The sequence below is a fragment of the Podarcis raffonei genome, chromosome 11 (assembly GCF_027172205.1).
Source record: "Podarcis raffonei isolate rPodRaf1 chromosome 11, rPodRaf1.pri, whole genome shotgun sequence".
NCBI lineage: Eukaryota > Metazoa > Chordata > Lepidosauria > Squamata > Lacertidae > Podarcis > Podarcis raffonei.
In genome coordinates, this window is record NC_070612.1 from 31,062,519 (window position 1) to 31,082,622 (window position 20,104).

Genomic DNA, 20,104 nt, shown 5'->3' on the forward strand with positions numbered 1-20,104 from the left:
CAAAGCATACAAGGAATTCAGAAATTTATTTACATCTTAAATAATACACAGCCCAGAACTTAAACGCTTTGTACAGGTTTTCTATCACTGCAGGTAAGGGTTACTTTTGTGAAATTCTAACAAAACTATTGACAGGGTCCCTCCAAATATCTGTAAGAGGCATGTAAATCAGTGTATTTGTCCCATAATACTGATTTCCACACCACCTCTCGGACTGGGACCAAAATTTTGAACTGAAGTGCACACCATCGAAGCTTTACAGTGTAGAGTCAAATAGTACTGGCGAAATCCAGTACTCAGATATCTTGTGTATCATTTGTTTCTCTGGAAATGAAGCTGTGTGAAACTGTGGCAAAGTAATAATAGCTCAAAGAAATAAGTTGAGGTTATCAGTAGTAGCACTCTCAGTACAGTTGGCTAAGACTGCTTATAAAATATTAAACCTAAAATTATTATGTTAAACACTATCACAGCTTTGGGGTTGCCATTTCACACCGCCTAGTCACTGTCATATTCCTCTATGATTAGTTCGTTTTCCTCCATGATCACTTGTGCTACAATAGGCTGAGGTTGACTGGCTGGTAGTTCATTTCCACTAGATTGGCTGGAAGGAAGAGGACTTTCATATGGTTCATTTTTCTCACTGGTTTTGTTTTTCTCCATTTGGGTAAGCACATTTGTGGACTGCATCTCAGCAAAATCCCCTTCATCGTCACTGTCTAGGACCTGTATTGCTGAGTCTTTATCAGTAAGAGTTTCAAGCTTCAACCTGTTGTGGAACGACAGTAATAAAAGTTCAGAAGCATTTTATGCTCTTGCAGAGAATTACTGAGGAATTCAGGTATGCAAATATCAGATAAAAACTAACATCTCTTTCTCCTTTTCTCTCATTGCCTTTCAAAGTTAAGCTTATAAAGCTGCATTCTTAAAGTGAGCAACAGGTAGGTGTGTGGACACACATGGGAAGAAAATAGTTTTGTATGCCTAGTTTGTAATACACCTAAAAAACCCTTACAGTCCAGATTTCCAAACTGTGTGTATTGACAGCGGATTACATGATTTGCTGTAGCACTTTCTTCCTGTTGACTTTCACCACAGATTGTGACCCCTTAAAAACTACTGAAAAGGAGGAGAGATTGCAAATGCCTAGTTGCCTTTAACCCAGTTTTTGCATTTAAACACAGAAAGCACAGTTAGCTGCCTTCAGCCTTATAGGACAAATCTTGCAGTGTATAATTGTAAATTTAAAACTAACATGAGATTTTACACTTCTTAGTGATATCTTATATATGCAGACTATTCCCTCTCCCAACTTAGCCCAGGGCATGGTCTTGAAGACATATGAGGCCTCCACTTTGCTGAAGGCAAGCAGGTCTGGGCAGTATATGGATGGGAGACTGCCTGAGAACCGTACATACTCTGGTTTGGGTTGCACGTAGAAAGGTAGGATATAAATAATAAAAGAATAAATAATAAAACACATGGAGTCCTTGATATGGTCAGAGTGACATATCAAGTTGATTGTTACTTTTCCCACCTTATAGATTGAGAATTAACCAATGTAGTCAAAGTGCTATATGAAAGTATATACTGATATTTAGAGCAAACATATTCCAATTTGCAAAAGAGCCACAGTAGGCATTTACCTTCCAAAGTGTTTCTTTAAAGGAAGCCTTCCAATGTCCTGAATAAAAGTTATCTGAGCTGAGAAAGCATACACAAAAATTATTCCTTAGAATTGTGTTAGAACTTGAATTTGTTGTGTATCCAGAGTACATAGTCCCATTTTAAGCTAAGACTGTTTTGCAATACTTCCTCCACTCCCAATTTAGACCAGAGATAGAGGATTAGATAGATAGATAGATAGATAGATAGATAGATAGATAGATAGATATTAACATGCCATCTCGGGTCTGGTTAATCATTACATTATTTTCCACGGCCAAGGGCTTTTCTGCTCTAAAGATCCACCCTCCATATACCATTAAATATATTTGTCATGCTGCTGTAGGAAAAACTGAATGAGTGCAATTTTAGCAACTGCCCTTGCTCCTAAAAAATGAGCATCTATAGAAGCCCTTTGGCCCAAGTATGCAAACAAGCTACAGGCAGCACAATGAGAAAACAAACAATGTTGAAGCAATAGGGCAAAGCATCAGATGCAGATGTGCTGACACAAACGCTTAGAGAACTGGCATTACAGAGCATGATCAACATCTCCCATGTGGTGTTAAACCAAGGTTAAGCGTAAATTATCAGTACTAATTTCAGTACTAACTGCTTACCATCAGAGTTTGGCTAAGAACTTCCAATACATTTTCTGAAAAAAAGGGTTTGCTTGTTTTTTAAAAAGTACCTTGGTTTCTCATTGGATTTGTCAGCATGGCAAGATAAGGTAACAGCTGGGTCTGAAGGCACAGTGGTGGTAAACAGAAACTTGAAAAGAGGGATTTTGCAGCAATGCAGTTTTCCTGAAACTATAAGGAGGCAGAACAAAGAAGTCTAATAGTAAAATATATTATCTACAGTTAAACCACAAAATTTCTCTTCTGACTCTCTACCAATTATAAATATCAGGTTATTTTGCCAGAACTTCCATGCCTTAGAAACCCAACATTAAAACAAGCATGCAACACTATCCAGGAAATAACTATTGAGATCTGGTGTGATACGTCGCCTGGACAGCTGCAGGAGCTTAAAGCATCAAGTTATTTCTTTCCATTTTGATTTTCCTATTTAATTTTTTTGGAGATAGCATAAATTGAAGGTCTGTCCATTTTTACTCGAAGCTGCTACACTAACAATCCAAGAGGTACACTTCTTTATTCCTAACCATGTTACAGAGTATGTTGAAATGTATTTTCCCCAGACCAAATGCTATTTTGTGGTAGCTGCTAAATATATTTCTTCTTGGGTTGTTTGTGTAGTCAAGCTGGTCCTAGATTACACTGCAGGAATGATTCATCTAAAATATTTTCCTTGGCTAGATGGCACAAAGCAATCCTTTAATTGAAACTTAAACTGAAACCTAAATCTTATTAAATAACTCTTTAATCTTGTAATGAATATGCTTATCACAAACATGCAAGCTAAGGCAATCTTACAGCATTAGTAACCTACATCACAAATCAGATGAGAATGATACTAAAGAAAGCTGAACTTAATTTACTGTTTCTATTTTAGGTTATGATTTGAAATAAATCTAAAACGTTTTACAATAAATGTTGAAATAAAGAATATCATTTCAAAATAATTACCTTTTTGTTTATTAGGAACCACTGCGGTTTATGAAGGGGTCGAAAGCCCATTCCTCCTTTGCTTTGAGCAGAGGCTCTGGATCTGTTTGAATGCATTACGCCCCTTGTGGCTATGGATGCACTATATTCCCGGAGAGTAGGTCTTGCCTATAGGAAATGATAAAAACAAGATCAAGGTGAAAGGGGGAGCATTTCTGGCAGTCAAGTTTTCACCTATTTGCAACTGAGTTGCAATTAAGTATTTTAAATTCTCAGGTTTTTCTAAATTGGTTAAAATTATCTGATGATTTGAACCTATCAGTTTCATATGGTGAATAATGAGCAATGCACCCCCTCACATTTGCAACAGCTGGTATTTTTCCATGCCATGTAGTCTGTTGGTTCAAACACATGGGAGCAAATTTAAAGGATGTCTGTTGGATTGTGTCATGGATATCCACTCCTGCTTCCTTTCCTCTACCCATCGCCCCTCACAACTCCAAGATAGACTCTAGGGGTCCCCCAATCTTCCAGAGCAGATTTGGTATGTGCATTAGAGGCTGTAGGGATGAGGAAAGGGAGTTCAGCTGGGTGTCATCTATTAAAAAAAGTATCTGAGACACGACAACTTTATCCAGACTATAGAAAGAGTAGCTAGAAAATGGCACATGCTTTCTTCGGAACAATTGTTTGGTAAGGCAATGCATGAACAGTAAGCTTTAAAGTTACATAAAACACACTGTCATACAAGAACAAGTCTAAGGGAGTTGACTAGGTAAATCTTGAGGTCTGTTACAATTCTAAGCAGGGAGGGAGGTTATTGGTTTGTCTCTATTTTATTATGCATTTTGTTTTCATTTTGCGTTTTTATGTTGTGAACTGCCCCATGATCTTCAGATGAAGGACGGTATACAAATTTAATTAATAATAAGTACGGTAATAATAAGCAGAAACAGTTATGGTAATATATAAATACAGAACCTACAAATTTAGCACACCCACTGGGGAATGGTGAAGCCATTCACTTTCCTTGGTTCAAAATGTTTATTTCCCTCCTCTGACATTTATTCTGAAGCCTTCATATTTCTATGTTTTGTTACTTTAACCTATCGTTACTTTTTAAAACTTACATCCCAGTTACTGCAAAGGAAGTCAGCAGTACTCAAATATTCACTGGCTCTCACAAGGTCATCTATATCAGAGAAAAAGTCTATGTAGTTCTGATGAAGATATAAATTAAATAAGTCCCCAGGCATGTGTGACTTTTCTACGACATCCTAAATAAAGGAGAATATACAGAATTAATGTTATGCATCAGAAGGAAATGAGTTAGCATTATGACATATTAAGAATATCATTGTTACATCTACAACTTACATAGGATAACTAGCAGTAAATTTTCACTCAATTAACAGTAAACAGTAAATGTATTTACCTCAGGATGAACAAGCAAGGGATTTCGTTCATATTCTGTTAAATGAACAGGTAACTGAGGAAATTCCCAATCTGTTGCTGGTTCTCCTGTAAAAATAACACACACTACAGCTACATACAGTGGTACCTCGGGTTAAGAACCTAATTCGTTCTGGAGGCCTGTTCTTAACCTGAACCACCACTTTAGCTAATGGGGCCTCCAGCTGCTGCTGCGCCGCCAGAGCACGATTTCTGTTCTCATCCTGAAGCAAAGTTCTTAACCCGAGGTAATATTTCTGGGTTAGTGGAGTCTGTAACCTGAAGCGTATGTAACCTGAAGCGTATGTAACCCGAGGTACCACTGTATAAGTTTGCATTAAATATGAGAAGCATAGAGTATTTGGATATGGAGACAGGTTACTGATCAGAGATGACGGGATTGTCTACAACTCAAACTTGGCTAGTACTGGTTCACATGGCTTACAGCACACATAGACTTCCATGTGACCAAGGCTCCTGGTAGTGTGTGCAAGTTTTAATTGCATGGAAGCCTGCGCATGAGCTGGTACTCATGTTCAGTTTATGCCAAAGCAGAGATCTATAGGACAGGGCTTGCTCCCAATAATTGTGCAAAGCCCTCTGCTCAGTTCATATATGACAGATTCCAGTTAGGAAAAACAATAGCTGATTCTTTATATTGTCTTAAAAGAGTCAGAAAAGTAAATGAATCAGTTTAGGCAAATGTAGAAGCTGTCAATAATTGACATGAGAATTCTTCCCCTCACACAAATAGAGTTAAGAATAATAGGTTAACGTGTTCTTACTTTTGCAGTAAAGTATTTTCCCCAAGGCATGGAACAGAAAGATGGAGGAATCTTTGGCACCAACAGCTTGTAACTCCTGGTTACCAAATTTCTTTTTCTTTTTTACTTTAGATAATGTATCATATTTTAATGTGGAATTCCCCTTTTTCTGCGACAGAAAGTTGTTCTCTGATGAGCAGTCTGGTAATCAAAAAGCAACAAAAGAACAAAGTGGTAGACTGTAAAACATGAACTCCAGAATTTTTTATTCAATAGAAAAATAAGGTGTGCTCATTATTTCACAAGCGGAGAGTTGTCTTTGCTGTTAATCTTTGGATCAGCACCACAGTATAAAAGCCCCATTTAACAACCAAGAGACATTCAGTTCCTGTCTTGCATTGATAGAGTTCCCACAAGGCTACCCCAACAGTGTTAAAATAAAAATGATTTCCACAAAACACAAACCTATATAAGCAGAAGAAGTTCAATACTTGCCTCTTAAAGAAGAAAACTGAAGGTTATTTATTGCACTCCTAATATCACCTGAACATCCTTTGCAAATCAACTCTAATGAAGATATGTCAGGGACATCTCCATTCTGCAAAGAAAAGCAAAAGCATCTGTAAGGTCTTTAGTCTGCACAACAAGACTACTGTTAGTTTGTATATAAACATTGGCCATAAGCTTTATATGATTTTATTAAACTGATGTTTGCAGCATCGAGTAACCTAAGAGATTAGACTTCCATTAGTTCTCACCTCTTTGCTCTCTCAATCAGCATACCATCTGGTATTAGTAATACTCAGAACACATTCACGGGTTTCCCTACTCAATGGTGGAACAATGCTGCAAATGATATTATTATTTACATTTCTAAGTCACCTATTAAATGAGCATAAACACATATCCAAACACTACTAAACACCTACAGCTCCTCTGATAGTGAAATCAATTACAAGTGCTATGTGTGGGGAAGCCATTTGTATACATCCATGCATTTCTGAGCCTCATTTTCTTTTAGTTTTATTTTACCTGTATTTTCCCTCAAAGGAGTTCAGAACACTGTATATGGTTGCCCACTACAGATCTGTGAGGTAGAGTAGTCTGAAAAATGCTGACAGACCTCAGTCATTTGGCAGCCACTTCTCAAACACAAGCCGCTTGTTAAAAGTTATTCTGGTTTTTTGGAAGGAGCAGACTAAATAAATCTCTCAATTGATACTTTCAGCTAACTTTTACAATATGACCATATTGCAAGTGTCCCAGTGCTGCTTTAATTTGACCTACCGTCTTGAACTCTGCTTCAGCTATTCGATTTAGAACTTTCATCATCATCGTTGGAGCCACGGGGTTAAAACTGAGAAAATTAATGAGGCAGATGGTCAATATACATTTAATAATGAATCCTCAGTTGTAACCAATGCACTTAATGATCCTTTTACCTAATATTAGCTATATGTAGCTCTTCCTGAATCTCCTTTGGAAACAGAGACCTTTGGTTGCTGGCTCCACTGAAGGCATCTGATATTATAAACACAAGAGGACATCTGCTTGTCCGCACAAACCTTCTAAAATGAAAAATGAAAAGAGAAAGTCCCAAGTTTAAAGGCAAGTGTTGATCTAGATATCAATCTATAGGAGTCTATACTAGCAATAAGCAACTAGAAGCCTCTGGCCCAAGAATGCCTCCCACCTCAAAATGTTTACATTCCACCCCCAGACACAAAAAATTCAGAATAAATTGAATGATGTGAAGGTTTCCATTTGTGTTCGTGGAATTTTATAGCACATCAGCCGTATTCCTCAAAGTGGCCCTTTGATAAAACAAATTGCTAACCATGGCTTTATACTCACCTCAAGATTTCATGTAAACAGCTATGGTCACGGTAAAAATGGTTTGGCATATCCTATAAAAACCAAATACAATACTGTTATTCCAGCTTTTTTCCATTATCATTGGAGTTACACTGTTTAAACTGAGAAAATTGTCAAGAGAAGTCTTATGAGAAATGCAGCTAATCCTCTCCTTACCTTATATTAGCGCTTCACAATATTCCTATTTTAGCATCTCTGTAGCATTAATATTGTGGGTGACCATTAAGACTATAATAAGAGTCATATGCTTATTTTACTTGACATTTATAATAACAAACTGTTTAGATTAAAGTGCTACTTTAGAGAAACCCAAATGTTCCTGTGCTCTTAGTAGGCTCACTGTGACAAAATTTTCAAATCATCCTGTGAATCACCCCTTACGATTATAGTAACTCCTATCTTGCCTTATTTACCTATTTTTTATATTTATATACTGCTTAATATTCAAAATCCCTAAGCAGTTTACATAAAACAGTGTCCTTTAAAATATAAGAAAAAAAGAATATAAGATTTTAACTTGAATTAGTTAGTCAACTATTTTTACTTACTTCCACAAGAATAAGTCTTCTGTCAGTTTCCATGGATTGTCCAACCATCTGAAGACTGGCATATTTGTTTGCTCTTAACAGAAACTCTTGAAAGAGAGCTGTCTGGCTCTGATAAGGAAGTATCTGAAAATCAAACTCTGAACAGGAGAGTTTATTTTACAGTGTATACCTTATAAATAACAATAATATGAACATGAAGATTCAGTATCCTAGGACCCATCTGCCTTGAATTTGGTGTTTTAGAGCAACAGACCATTTTTTGCCTGCTGCCAAATAGCACAGGCTAAAATCCACCAAAGGTGTAGATTACGGGAACTGGATGGGCAGTACAAGTATACCACATCTTTGAAGAAAAAGAGTGCAGATATGATCTTCATAGTTTCTATTTTCCATCAGTGGATAAAGATACCTGCCTTAACTTAGAAATCCCATCCACCTTCATTTTAAGAGCTTCAGTTGTTGTACAAATCAGTATACTCTCCAGAAAAAGCAGCTCTGCAAGCTTAAGAACCAATCTACTAGGGGGAAAGGCCAGCCCCACTGTTCCCTTCCCATTACTGCAAAACTATCAGTTTTGAAATGTGAAAATGTTTGAAACCATGGGGTGAAAAGAAGGTCTACTAGTGAATATCTGAGTATGTATCTAAAGTATCACACTATTAAGTAGAAATGAGTCTCATTAATTCCAATGAAACTTACAACAATTTGATGGGCATCAGATTGTGATATTATGTCAAATACACAAACCTACCAAATACATTCTAACTGCTTGACTCAAAGTCTTCAATTAAATGCTTACCATGGCTCAAAGAATCTATGACGTCGTCTTTCTTGAAGTCTAGTGATACAGGATTTATCCATTCTTGCACTTGAATGCGAAGATCTTTGGCTAATATTTCCACAGTTGCAGACTTGCCACATCCTGGAGGACCAGTTAATAATAAAATAGAGCCTTCCTACAAGACACCATATAATAAACCAACTTGCTATATTAGAAGGAAAGAGCAGGATAAAAATTTAATGGACTTTTATTAATTTCCCTCCTCCTCCCCACACTTTCTGTGAACACAGTTTCTGTTCTTAAATTACAAGTTACAATCCCAATGATTCAATATTTCCCCATACTTATACAAGTGTAAAATTAATTGCTTATTAGGTAATCATATATATTGCAAAGAACTGGAAGCAGCAATAAAATGCTACCAAAACAAAATATTTGACAAATTATGTTATTACCCCTAATACTAGTTTTTATTTGAATTAGGATGACAAAAAAAAAAAAAGCTAACAGCAGTTTGGATCCCATCCATATCTGCCACACACAAAAAAAAACCTGTGTGGAAGGGAACTTGCCAGCAATGGTCTTCTAAAAACACTTGTGCAAGAGGAAGAATATATGCAGACTTCTCTCATGCAATGATTTAGCTCCAAGTATAACACTGCAAACGTCGGCACCTTTTAATTCATCCCTGTATGCCCCTCTGTTAATATACCAGAGTATCGCAGCATTTCTCAGGTCACAATGCAGCAAAGTCCACCAGGCAAAGTGGAAAAACTTAACATGCATGCAGAAGAACTTTTTTGAGTGACCTGCAACTAGTTTTCATTTGGAGCAGATCCATTTAAATTATTGAACATAGCTAAGTTGCATCCAAAAATTTCAGGGTGCCTACTCTGAGCCAAGCTTACTCTTTGCCATTCACTCCTCTCAAAAGAAGCTGTAGCTCAGTGGTAAAGAACAGGCTTTGCATGAAGCAGCTCCCTGGTTCAATAACTGGCATCTCCAGGTAGAGCTGGGAATATCAGCTCCCTCAAAATCAGGAGAACTGCTGCCAACAGACAGTACTGAGCTACAAGGAAAACCAATTGTCTGATTGGTATAAAGCACGGGTGTCAAACACAAGGCCCGCGGGCCGAATCCGGCCCGCCAGACTTTGTCATGTGGCCCGTGTAGCCACCGGCGGCCGCCAGCCTTCACCTTTTATTCTCCCCCCCTTTTTTTTTTGACACAAGAAAGCTGCCTCTTCAGCGCATGCGCGGAAGCCTACAAGCCAGAGAAAGTTTGCCCTCTAGCGGCGCTGGCTGTTCTACACAGGAAACCTCCACTTGTTTTTATATTGAGCGCATATTGAGTCCTATAGATACAACCGGCCCTTTGAGGGTGACCAAACTGCTGATGCGGCCCCCGATGAATTTGCGTTTGACACTCCTGGTATAAAGGATCTTCCTATGTTCCTCTCCCCAGGTTGCAAAGAAGCAAACAATGAAATGCATATCTAGCAGTTCAGAAAAGGAAGGGGAAATGCCATCAAATGACACCTATTTTCCTATGGTATGTCAGTTCACATGTCAAAAAGCTACAGTTTATGTTAACTTTATTTTCAAGTGCACCGTATTATTTTTCCCGAGAATTTATTTTGGTGCTACAAACTTCTAGAAAATTACTGTGCCAAATCTGTGCATGAAATACTGTAACAAATACTGCTGCACAATGAAATATCATGCAGGATTTGTGTTGTTTTCTCACCTCATTTCTGATGAAAATATAATCTGTTGAACATTTCCAGTAGGAGTCTTAAAGTTAAACAAAGCCTTCAAAACAAACTTAGTGGCAGGTAAAGCTACTAGGTAAATATATGCTACCTGTCTGGGTGGCCTTTGAGATGTGTGATCTTTTAACCATGCTTCAACTTCTTCAATTTTCTTCTTGTGTATGGCAAGCTCATTCTAATGAGAAAAATAATAATATATAGTTGAGGCAAATAATTTTACAGTAGAATTAAATACTGCGAAAGAACACTGATGTAGCATATCCTCTTGGTAGCTATAACAAGTTAATTATTAGTGTAAGCAGAATAAAAGTGGTTCTATTTTCACTCTGTTTCCATAACTGGCCCAGCTCAGTTTGTCTTCCAAACTGGGATCCATTTTGGCCAGAATTCAGGCCATTAGGGTTCCAGCTATCTGGTGTCCATCTTCAAGCCCCGAAGTGTGGAGATTACATCACACACAGCAGAGTTCAGGGTCTGAGATTCAGCAGCAGCCTTCAGACTGCAAATAGTTCCACAGCCTACTAAACTAGCTAAAACAGGCTTCCTCAACCTCAGCCCTCCAGATGTTTTGAGACTACAATTCCCATCATCCCTAACCAATGGTTCTGCTCGATAGGGATCATGGGAGTTGTAGGCCAAAATCATCTGGAGGGCCAAGGTTGAGGAAGCCTGAGCTAAGATAAGGGGCATCTGTAGGAAGGGTCCATTTACAGTCTGAAAGCTACCACAAGACCTCTGTCCTAATGAACTGGAATGTGTTTACATAATTGCCACGTATCGGAGCCAAGGGACTAGATCTGTATTAATTTTCAAGGCATTCAAAGGACATCCAACATATTTCTAGAAACGACCATAAGTGGACAAAAGTCTTGCTCACATCTCTGTTTATTAAGCTGAAAGATGATCATCTAGACATAGTCAATATCATTACTCAATAACAAGTGCAAAAAATATTCCATTGCTATTGCATAATATTCCAAACACTTGCTGACAATTTAAATATATATATATCTTACACTTTTCTATTAACCAAGTATACCTATGTTCTATCAACTTAATAAAACAATGAAACACTATCTATTTTTCCTTTTGGACACACCACTTCAGCAACACACATAGCTATTTGTTGTTTTAAAGGAATTTTAAACTTTACCTGAGTTTTTGGTTTGTATTTATCCACCCAAGATTCATTTTGGCTATGGTTTTGTTTTGAGAGTTTATATTTATATTGCTCATCTATAGAAAGTGGCTTTCTTTTTTTTCTTTCAGTCTTACAACTTTCTATCGGAGAGCAACACTCTTTTTTCTTCCGACTGTGTTTGGTATCTGTTGATGGCTTCTTATGAAGAATGTCAGATGACAGAATTGTATCCTGACAGAAATCACTAAAAGATGGCTCCACCCAATCAGTCACCTGACAAAATGTAAGTAAACAAAAGTTATTGCACGGTAGAAATGATTAATTCTTAAACCAACTAGTATTTTACAGTAGAGTAGTCCAAGGTCTTAATAACTTTGTCATACTATTGGAAAGCCCCCTTTCAACTTTTAAGCCCTATCTAATTGAACATTCAGTAACTTTGTTTTAATACAGTGGTACCTCGGGTAAATAACTTAATTCGTTCCGGAGGTCCGTTCTTAACCTGAAACTGTTCTTAACCTGAAGCACCACTTTAGCTAATGGGGCCTCCCGCTGCTGCTGCGCCGCCGGAGCCCGATTTCTGTTCTCATCCTGAAGCAAAGTTCTTAGTACCACTGTACAAGAAAGGGAGTCTGGAATCAGCATGAAATTATGAAAATAGTATGTCTTAAGTTTATATATATATATATACAGGCATTTAGCCATGGTGTGTTCAACAGTTCTTATTTCCAGTAATTATACTTGGTCTGGAACATTTAACCGTGATTTCCAAACTACCATTGACTGATGTTATGAAAAGTGATAATAAAGTAAGTAATCCTTCTCTACATGAGTATAACAACTGTGCATTAAAGAATAATACAATCCAAAATCTTTAATATTTTAAAGTAATCACTCACATTGACTGCAGCAATCTTTCTTTTTGAATATTTTTTTGACATCATCAACCTTTGTAGTTTCCATCCGAAGCATATGACTGACAGCCCTTTAAATTAAATGACCTAAAAAAGTGTAAAATATTTATGTAAACAAACTTTGCACAAATAGAATTTTAAAATGTCCAACTAGGCAAAACATCCAACTACGGCTGCCTTCAAATGAGGGGATAGCCCCAGGGAAGGGAGAAATCACACTCCAGCTGCTATTTTCCTCCAAATGTGCTGTTTTTCCAAGAAAAGGTTCATTCCTAACCCTGGCCACTGCTCAACCAGTCTGTATGGAATGCCAGGCCACTTCTTCACACAGGGCCTTTTGGGTCTTTCCGTTGGATTTCACTGGCAGAGATCCTACAGGCTTCCACTTTATCCACCCCCTTCCCAGACTGGTGCAAAAGGGGTTGGGATTGTTTCTACCAACTCATGGTGGTGGAGAAAAACCTCAGAAACTAATTAGCAGCATGACTGTGAAACATATTCCTGCAATGATTTTTAAATATAGTGGTACTAGTACATCAGGCAGTAGTAGGCAGATTTCAGTAACCTGTCACAGACAACTATAGGTTTCATCTATACAGCAGGCGAAAACTTCAGAACTGGCTATTCAGTCACAAATTTAAGTTGTCATACCATCCCCAGTCACAAATGTCAGTAGTTGTCATACCATCCCCAAAGGCTGTGCAATATAAAGAGTACACTCTCTCTCACACACACAGACACGGTGGTGTTTGAGTTAAAACCATACTCAAGGCGGCTTATGACATGACAAGATTTGCATAATTACAAACATAACAGAAGTCATAAATAAAACACATCAAAAAGTACACAACCAAATTAAAACAATTTCCACACGAATCATAACATGATCTAGAAATAAAGATACAAAAATCAGCATCAGTATTGTTATTATTTATTCAACTTATACAGCGCGAGCAACCAAAGAAACCTCCAAACTCTACCGCAGCCGAAGAGTCTGTTCAGCAGCTCTTGTAACTGGGGTCAGTCAGGGACCCGCCCACCCAGGCCAGGTGGGAAAATAACGGCCAACAAGGCAGGGAGGCAGATCTTCCAGGGCGAAAGGAAGGCAGCCCAGCCGAACTCAGCGGGACTTACTTCTGACCGGACATGCTTCGGACTGCGCCGCTCCTCCAGGGATGTCCAGCCGAGGGACTTGCGGAGCGGCTCTGCCCGACTGTGTTGCGCTGACCCTTCTCCGCCGCTTCTGTAGCTCAGGCAGCGCCTTACTCGCCCTTCTCCATCACCAGGGAGACCTGCCGCGGTCCCGTAATACCCGCCGGAGGCGCCTTTCTCCTCCTGGGACTCAGGCTGCCTCCATTCAGGCTGGGGGCTTCCCACGCATGTGGGCGCCCAGCTGATGGCGAAACGCTAAGGCCTCACCCTCTGGCCCCAAAGAAAAGCCAAAAGCTCGCCGAAACTGATGTATGTATGTATGTATGTATGTATGTATGTATGTATGTATGTATGTATGTCATACGTGATTCTTACCTCACAGACTCGCCTTCCTATTTACCAGAAGACGGGCGGAAGAAAGGGGGCCCCTGTGACGTTGTTATTATGCGCTGACTCGGGCAGAGTTGGGAAAGGTCCCCGCGAAGGATGAACACGTGTCTTCGTGACGCCTTTCCAGGCACTTGGATCGTCCCCCAAGCGAACATGAGGAGACCAAATATTCTTCTCACGGGTAAGAGCAAAACGGGTTGTGTTTGTATCTCATGCAAGTGCTTTAGAAACATAAGGTCCCGGGTCCAGTTTCTAGTGTTCTCGGATGAAGGCAACCAGTAACAACAAGGCTGGGAAAGATTCCCGTCTGAAATCCTATCCTGGAAAGCTGTGTGTTTGGGTCGACGCGGTGCGAGGCAGCTTCATGGGTTTTACCTGATTGTGTGCCTCGGTAAATGTCACTTTTACCCTCCTATTTCTACTTCAAATATGAGGCCTGGGCTAACATGCAAGCAAACGATGTGATCGAATGGGCTATAACATTGTTTTGAATGCTGCTCCGTGTTTGTTTGTTTGTTTGTTTTATATAACATGCAAATACAAAACTTGCTCTTTGCCATATGCCATACAAGCTGATTGTAGACAATTTTTAATATAGAGAAGTGTTCAAAGTGTGATGCACACGCCTGCAGGATATTTTTTTAAATGGAAAGTCTTTGGCTATCTTGCTTGAACTAGGCCTGTCTGAGCCTTTAGTAGCAGTTTTCATGTGGAGTTGATTACAGTACAGTGGTACCTCGGGTTACATACGCTTCAGGTTACATACGCTTCAGGTTACAGACTCTGCTAACCCAGAAATAGTACCTGAGTTTAAGAACTTTACTTCAGGATGAGAACAGAAATCATGCTCTGGCGGCGCGGCAGCAGCAGGAGGCCCCATTAGCTAAAGTGGTGCTTCAGGTTAAGAACAGTTTCAGCTTAAGAATGGACCTCTGGAATGAATTAAGTACAGGTACCACTGTATATGTTATTAGTTGCTACTATTGATTACTGTTTTGTTATGACATATGCTGCTTTGTAGGTACGCCTGGTGTTGGGAAAACTACCCTAGGCAAAGAGATCGCTGCAAGAACAGATTTTACTTACATTAATGTGGGTGATTTGGCCAAAGAAGGTGAGTTTTTATTTTACAGAACTTAACACTTGAAAGTTGATGTAGAATTCGTATTTAAGTTATATACTGGTAAGTAGGTATAGTTTAGATATATGTGGTAGAGTTCAATGTTGTGCTATTATGAACATTCTGTCTAATGCAGCATTTCAGCTCATCATATGGAACAACCCCACCCCTCTCTCCTGACTCTCCCCGCCCCTTCCTGCCCAAACCAATTCTGGGAGGCATTCAGTGGGAGAAGAGGGAGAAAGCTCCATTGCATAAGCAGTAGTCCTTGCACAGAGTTTCTGCTGACAGGATGCCTAGATGAATCCTATCCATAGCTATAATGCTAAAGGGAATAAATTCTGTTTATAGACATGCTTGTTAAAAAAAAACTTTTAAACATACGTCTAAAATGCATAGAGTAAGCCTCATTGGACTTATGGGACTTATTTCTGAATAAAACCCATAATATTGGGCTGCGCACAGGTTTTTGAGAGACATATCTTAAAAAAGCAATTGACAGCAAACCATTGGAAACATTTTTTGTATTCTTACCATTTCTTCCTCATTATACAGGGGAGCTATATGAAGGATTTGATGAGGAATATGGATGTCCAATTTTAGATGAAGACAGGGTACGTTTACATTTAAAAACTAGCACAGTTGTGGGTTTTATTTTGTTACTAAGAATACATTTATAAGTTTATTTTGTATGAATTCTCTTTTAGGTAGTTGATGAACTGGAAGAGAAGATGAGTGATGGCGGTGTAATAGTTGATTATCACAGCTGTGACTTCTTTCCTGAACGTTGGTTTAATATAGTATTTGTGCTTCGAACTGAAAACTCAGTCTTGTATAACAGATTGGAAAGCAGGTAAAATCAGTGCTACAAAATAGATGCAGTACCAGATTTGGTTTATGATGAAGCCTCTGGTTAGTACATAGTCTTGTCTCTATTTTTTAACCTAAAATGTGCTCCCAAATTATCTCAAGTGTTTTTGTCTTATCTTATCTTATTTTTTTAGAGGATACAAAGGAAAAAAGCTTCAAGACAACCTTCAATGTGAAATTTTTCAGACCATTTATGAAGAAGCCATGTTATCGTATAAGGAAGACATTGTTCATCAGTTGCCCAGCAACATTCCAGAGGACATGGAGAACAACTTAGATCAGATTATACAGTGGATCGAACAGTGGATGAAAGACAACAACTAGCATTTTAATATATAATATTAATAGACCAAACAGTCTTAGAAATAACTTAATTCAATAGCACTGGCTGACTGGTTCTTGTCAGTTACACTTGCTGTTTCAGTCATTGAGGAAACAGTAACAGTTACTTTTCTGTGAAAATAAAATTGGAGATAAATGAAATTCAGCAGATTTATGCTGCACTAATTATAGCTGGATTCATATGACTGCAGAAACTGGACATAAGTTACAGACTTGGAAACTTTAAAAAACATGACATTCTGTGTAATTGGGCATCTTAAGATTCTTTTTGAAGATTTGGTTGAAAAGGTTAATAACAAACTGCACTGGCTTGTTTAGGTGTTAGCATCTCAATTGCTGTGCAACTTCCTTTTTTTGGTAATACGTTGAATTGTTCTGTGGAAGTTTTTATTTTTTAATGGTGGGGCTTGGTTTGTGACAATGTTCCAGGTTATTAAGTTATCGACATGCAATGTCATTTAATATATTTGTGTGTGTATATATATTTCATTTACTAGCTCATAGTAAATGTTATCAGTCTTTCAAGCCTAAAAGCTTTCCCGGTGAAGTTACTTCTAATGCTATGGGAATATTGACCTGTCTTTGCAAGTGTAATACATTGACTATACACAGTGCAACCTGAAGTGCAACCACAGGTCATGTTATTGATGTGAACACACATGCCAGTTCCACATAATAGGAAGCCCAATTTGATAGCAGCTTCCCATAGCATGTATGTGTGTCAAATACAGATCTATGTTTTGTCTGTTGACTACCACAACGCATGTGCAAAATACACAGTACCAAGTGAAAGGTAGGTAGAAAATTGGTTATGCATGAATAAAGTATTAAGTCTGTAAGTATGTTTATTAATGTCTCTTCTTTGTGTTAAAATATTTAGCTCCAGAGGTCTGATCTTTGAAATTTATAATGAAATTATAAAAATTGCAAAGGACACTGATTAGTATCTTAATAGGAAGCACATCTTCCTGTTGTCAGTTGGGAAAGGCCCACTTTGATTGCCCTGGTAGTTTTGTGGTAATTCAGCATATATAAAGCACTGATGTTTCCTTTTCTGGAACTAAAAAGGTTTAAAGGTATTCTTGAAAAGGAGCCTCCTTCTTTAGGAATAGGAGACTCCTACTGAATTTAAGCATATACTAACTTAAATGCAGCATCAGTACTTAAGATACTCCTAGCTGCACATTCCATGGTATAATGTAAATTACACAGTCATTCAGTGTGTATAGTATGACTGACACTTATGGGGGATACACATTGTCATGGCAGGGAACATGATAGGACTTTCCCTTTCTCCTCTTCCTCTTCACGCTTGCAAAATCTATTCCAAAAGGTTCCCCAATTGTCCAGAGTAGATTTTGAGGGGCATCAGTGTACACGTCAGGGGGAAAGTCCCATTGCACAAGTGGCTGTCACTGTTGGGTGTTGCCCTTATCCACGGAGCATTTGATTTGTGCCTCTTATAACGTCATTGTATGTTTGTGTTTTGTATATATGAAAATGAAAATTATCCAGTTTGCCATTTTCCTAAACTAAGCTACTTTGACTTGAAACTTTTATTATTTACTAAATAACTATTGGAAATGACTTTGTACTTAATATAATTTTGATTTATGGGGAAATGGGTCTATAGTTTTGTAAGTTTCTTAATAAAAAGGAGTGCATTTAATGGTAAACATTTAGCTTTGCATTTATATACAGGTATGTCTATTAAAGTGCCTTCTATGATATGCTGTAAGCAATTTCTTTTAATGAATGTTTAAATACGATGTTTCTATTCAACTTTTGTAGTAGCTCTTGCTGTGTTCAATAAATTTGCTTGTATTGATGACCAGTTAAGAAAACCACTTAACTTCAGACATGTATTGCAGCTAAATCTGTATCTCACTCATCCTTTCCTGTTTGTCAAAGCTTAATTATCCTATAGTGCAATAGAGGATTTTGACATGTAGTAGCTACCTATGTATGTGGGAAGACCCTTCATGAAGTGGTAGAGCTCATACTTTGTTTAAGGCCAGAGGTTTAATAAAAAGGTTCCATGGTGGCAGGTCATCTATGTATCTAGCTAGCTATCTTAATTTATCCTTTTTCAAATAAAATAAAAATAATTGTACATTTTCCAATTAACATTCAATTAGTATTACTTCCCCTCCACCACTCCATGCTTTCCCCAAGTATTGTAATATTGATGCATATTCTAATTATTCTATAACTTATCTCCTCCATAATATTCTCCTATATGTATTTTACTGCTGTTATTACTCCAAACCTACTTACGTTTTAACATGTTTACAATAATTTTTTTAATAAGCTGCAAACATGTTCCAGTCCTCCTTTAAAAGCTCATCTTGATCTCTAATTTCACTAGTTAAGCTTGCTAGTTGGCAGTTGAAACTGAAGGAATATGCTCAATCTTCTAGGTCATTTATAAAATATTGAGCTGTTGTCACTACATACTGATCTAGATGGACTAATGATCTAATGGTGTAAGGCAGCTTCATACGATTAATTGCCTGAATTTAGATAATCTCCCTTAATTTTTTTTTGCATGAGATTGCATTGTATGCACCTTTCAAATGCTTATTCGGAACCACCGTTCAAGGCACAACGTGCAGATGAAAATGCCTGATAAAAAGCTCTTGAGGTGCCCTCTAGATATTGAAGCCTCTGACTCCCATCAGTCCCAGCTAGCATTTCCTGTAAGGGAAGATGAGAATTTCAGGATTGCACTGTACGGTGGTACCTCTGGTTACGAACTTAATTCGTTCCGGAGGTCCGTTCTTAACCTGAGGCGCGCTTTTGCTAATGGGGCCTCCCGCTGCGCGTGCGCTTCTGGCACACGATTTCCATTCGCATCCTGGGGCAAAGTTCGCAACCAGGAGCAGCTACTTCCAGTTTGGCAGAGCTCGTAACCTGAAGCATTCGTAACCAGAGGTACCATGGTATTGGCACCAGTGCTGGATTTACGTATAAGCTAAGCAAGCTATAGCTTAGGGCCCCACTCTCTTGGGGGCCCCCCAAAAAAATAAAGGGAAAAAAACCTGGATGTACTGGTACATTTCCAAAATATAAGATAAAATACTAAAACAAAACCTACATACAGCAACAGTGTTTTGTGTTGTGTAGGTCCATAAATTACCATATAGCATATATTCAACACAAAAAACATCGACAATTTGTTGTTGACAAAGGACAGCTGGACATACAAAGGGCCCCATCAAACCTAAATGCGACCCTGATTGGCACTGTATTTGGACAGGAACATAGACACCAAATATGCCTCTCTGGGGAGGGTATTCCATGAGGACCTCCCAGGTAAACCACTTGCTGTTGGACTATGACCTGGGAGGCTGGGGTTCAAATCCCCACTCAGCCATGAAGCCCACTAGGGCTGACCTTGGGCCAGTCGCTGCCTTCACAGGGTGTTTGTTGTGAGGATAAAATGGGGAGAACCATGTACGTCCCTTTGAGCTCCTTGGAGGAAAAAAGTATAAAAATGCAATGAAATAAATACCCCCCCCAAAAAAAAACCACTGCCTCGCAGCAGACGGGTATAACTTAGTGTCAGGTACCATTTCTTCCTGCTGCAACGGCACAGAGGCTTGTGGGCGGCGCCTTAAAAACTAATGGGCCAGTTAGATGGATATTTGCAACAAGCTTATTATATTACCGTGCCCACTCTTGACTCTGCAGGTTCCTCCTCTAGCTGCGGGGAAGGGAGGGCTATTTGGGGTAGGCGGGCAGGTGA

At 38.6% G+C, this 20,104-nt stretch overlaps 2 protein-coding genes across 2 annotated transcripts; one reads left to right on the forward strand and one right to left on the reverse strand.

Annotated features, from left to right (window-relative positions):
* Nucleotides 1–7: 7 nt before the first annotated feature.
* RAD17 (RAD17 checkpoint clamp loader component) lies at nucleotides 8–13,986 on the reverse strand. Its single transcript, XM_053409201.1, has 17 exons — nucleotides 13,617–13,986; nucleotides 12,468–12,569; nucleotides 11,581–11,841; nucleotides 10,519–10,602; nucleotides 8,675–8,831; nucleotides 7,876–8,012; nucleotides 7,307–7,359; nucleotides 6,895–7,020; nucleotides 6,740–6,809; nucleotides 5,948–6,050; nucleotides 5,474–5,653; nucleotides 4,672–4,757; nucleotides 4,367–4,513; nucleotides 3,258–3,404; nucleotides 2,357–2,477; nucleotides 1,647–1,704; nucleotides 8–769 (listed from the first exon to the last, which is right to left on the reverse strand). Exons 2-17 carry the CDS (start codon nucleotides 12,510–12,512, stop codon nucleotides 499–501), a joined length of 2,046 nt encoding a protein of 681 aa, XP_053265176.1. The 5' UTR covers nucleotides 12,513–12,569; nucleotides 13,617–13,986; the 3' UTR covers nucleotides 8–498.
* Nucleotides 13,987–14,051: 65 nt separating this feature from the next.
* AK6 (adenylate kinase 6) lies at nucleotides 14,052–18,185 on the forward strand. Its single transcript, XM_053409200.1, has 5 exons — nucleotides 14,052–14,205; nucleotides 15,046–15,138; nucleotides 15,700–15,758; nucleotides 15,852–15,997; nucleotides 16,149–18,185. The coding sequence occupies exons 1-5, from the start codon at nucleotides 14,121–14,123 to the stop codon at nucleotides 16,336–16,338; spliced, it is 573 nt and encodes a 190-aa protein (XP_053265175.1). The 5' UTR covers nucleotides 14,052–14,120; the 3' UTR covers nucleotides 16,339–18,185.
* Nucleotides 18,186–20,104: the final 1,919 nt, after the last annotated feature.

Bases quoted from the DNA above. Each gene is read 5' to 3' on its own strand.
- AK6 (XM_053409200.1), top strand. From the start codon at position 14,121: ATGAACACGTGTCTTCGTGACGCCTTTCCAGGCACTTGGATCGTCCCC. The intron at 15,139-15,699 runs GTGAGTTTTTAT...CTCATTATACAG, and splicing joins GGGTGATTTGGCCAAAGAAG to GGGAGCTATATGAAGGATTT. The intron at 15,759-15,851 runs GTACGTTTACAT...ATTCTCTTTTAG, and splicing joins CAATTTTAGATGAAGACAGG to GTAGTTGATGAACTGGAAGA.
- RAD17 (XM_053409201.1), bottom strand. From the start codon at position 12,512: ATGATGTCAAAAAAATATTCAAAAAGAAAGATTGCTGCAGTCAAT. The intron at 7,360-7,875 runs GTAAGTAAAAAT...TGGTTTTTATAG, and splicing joins GAAGACTTATTCTTGTGGAA to GATATGCCAAACCATTTTTA. The intron at 1,705-2,356 runs GTACTTTTTAAA...ATGCTTTCTCAG, and splicing joins AAATCCAATGAGAAACCAAG to CTCAGATAACTTTTATTCAG.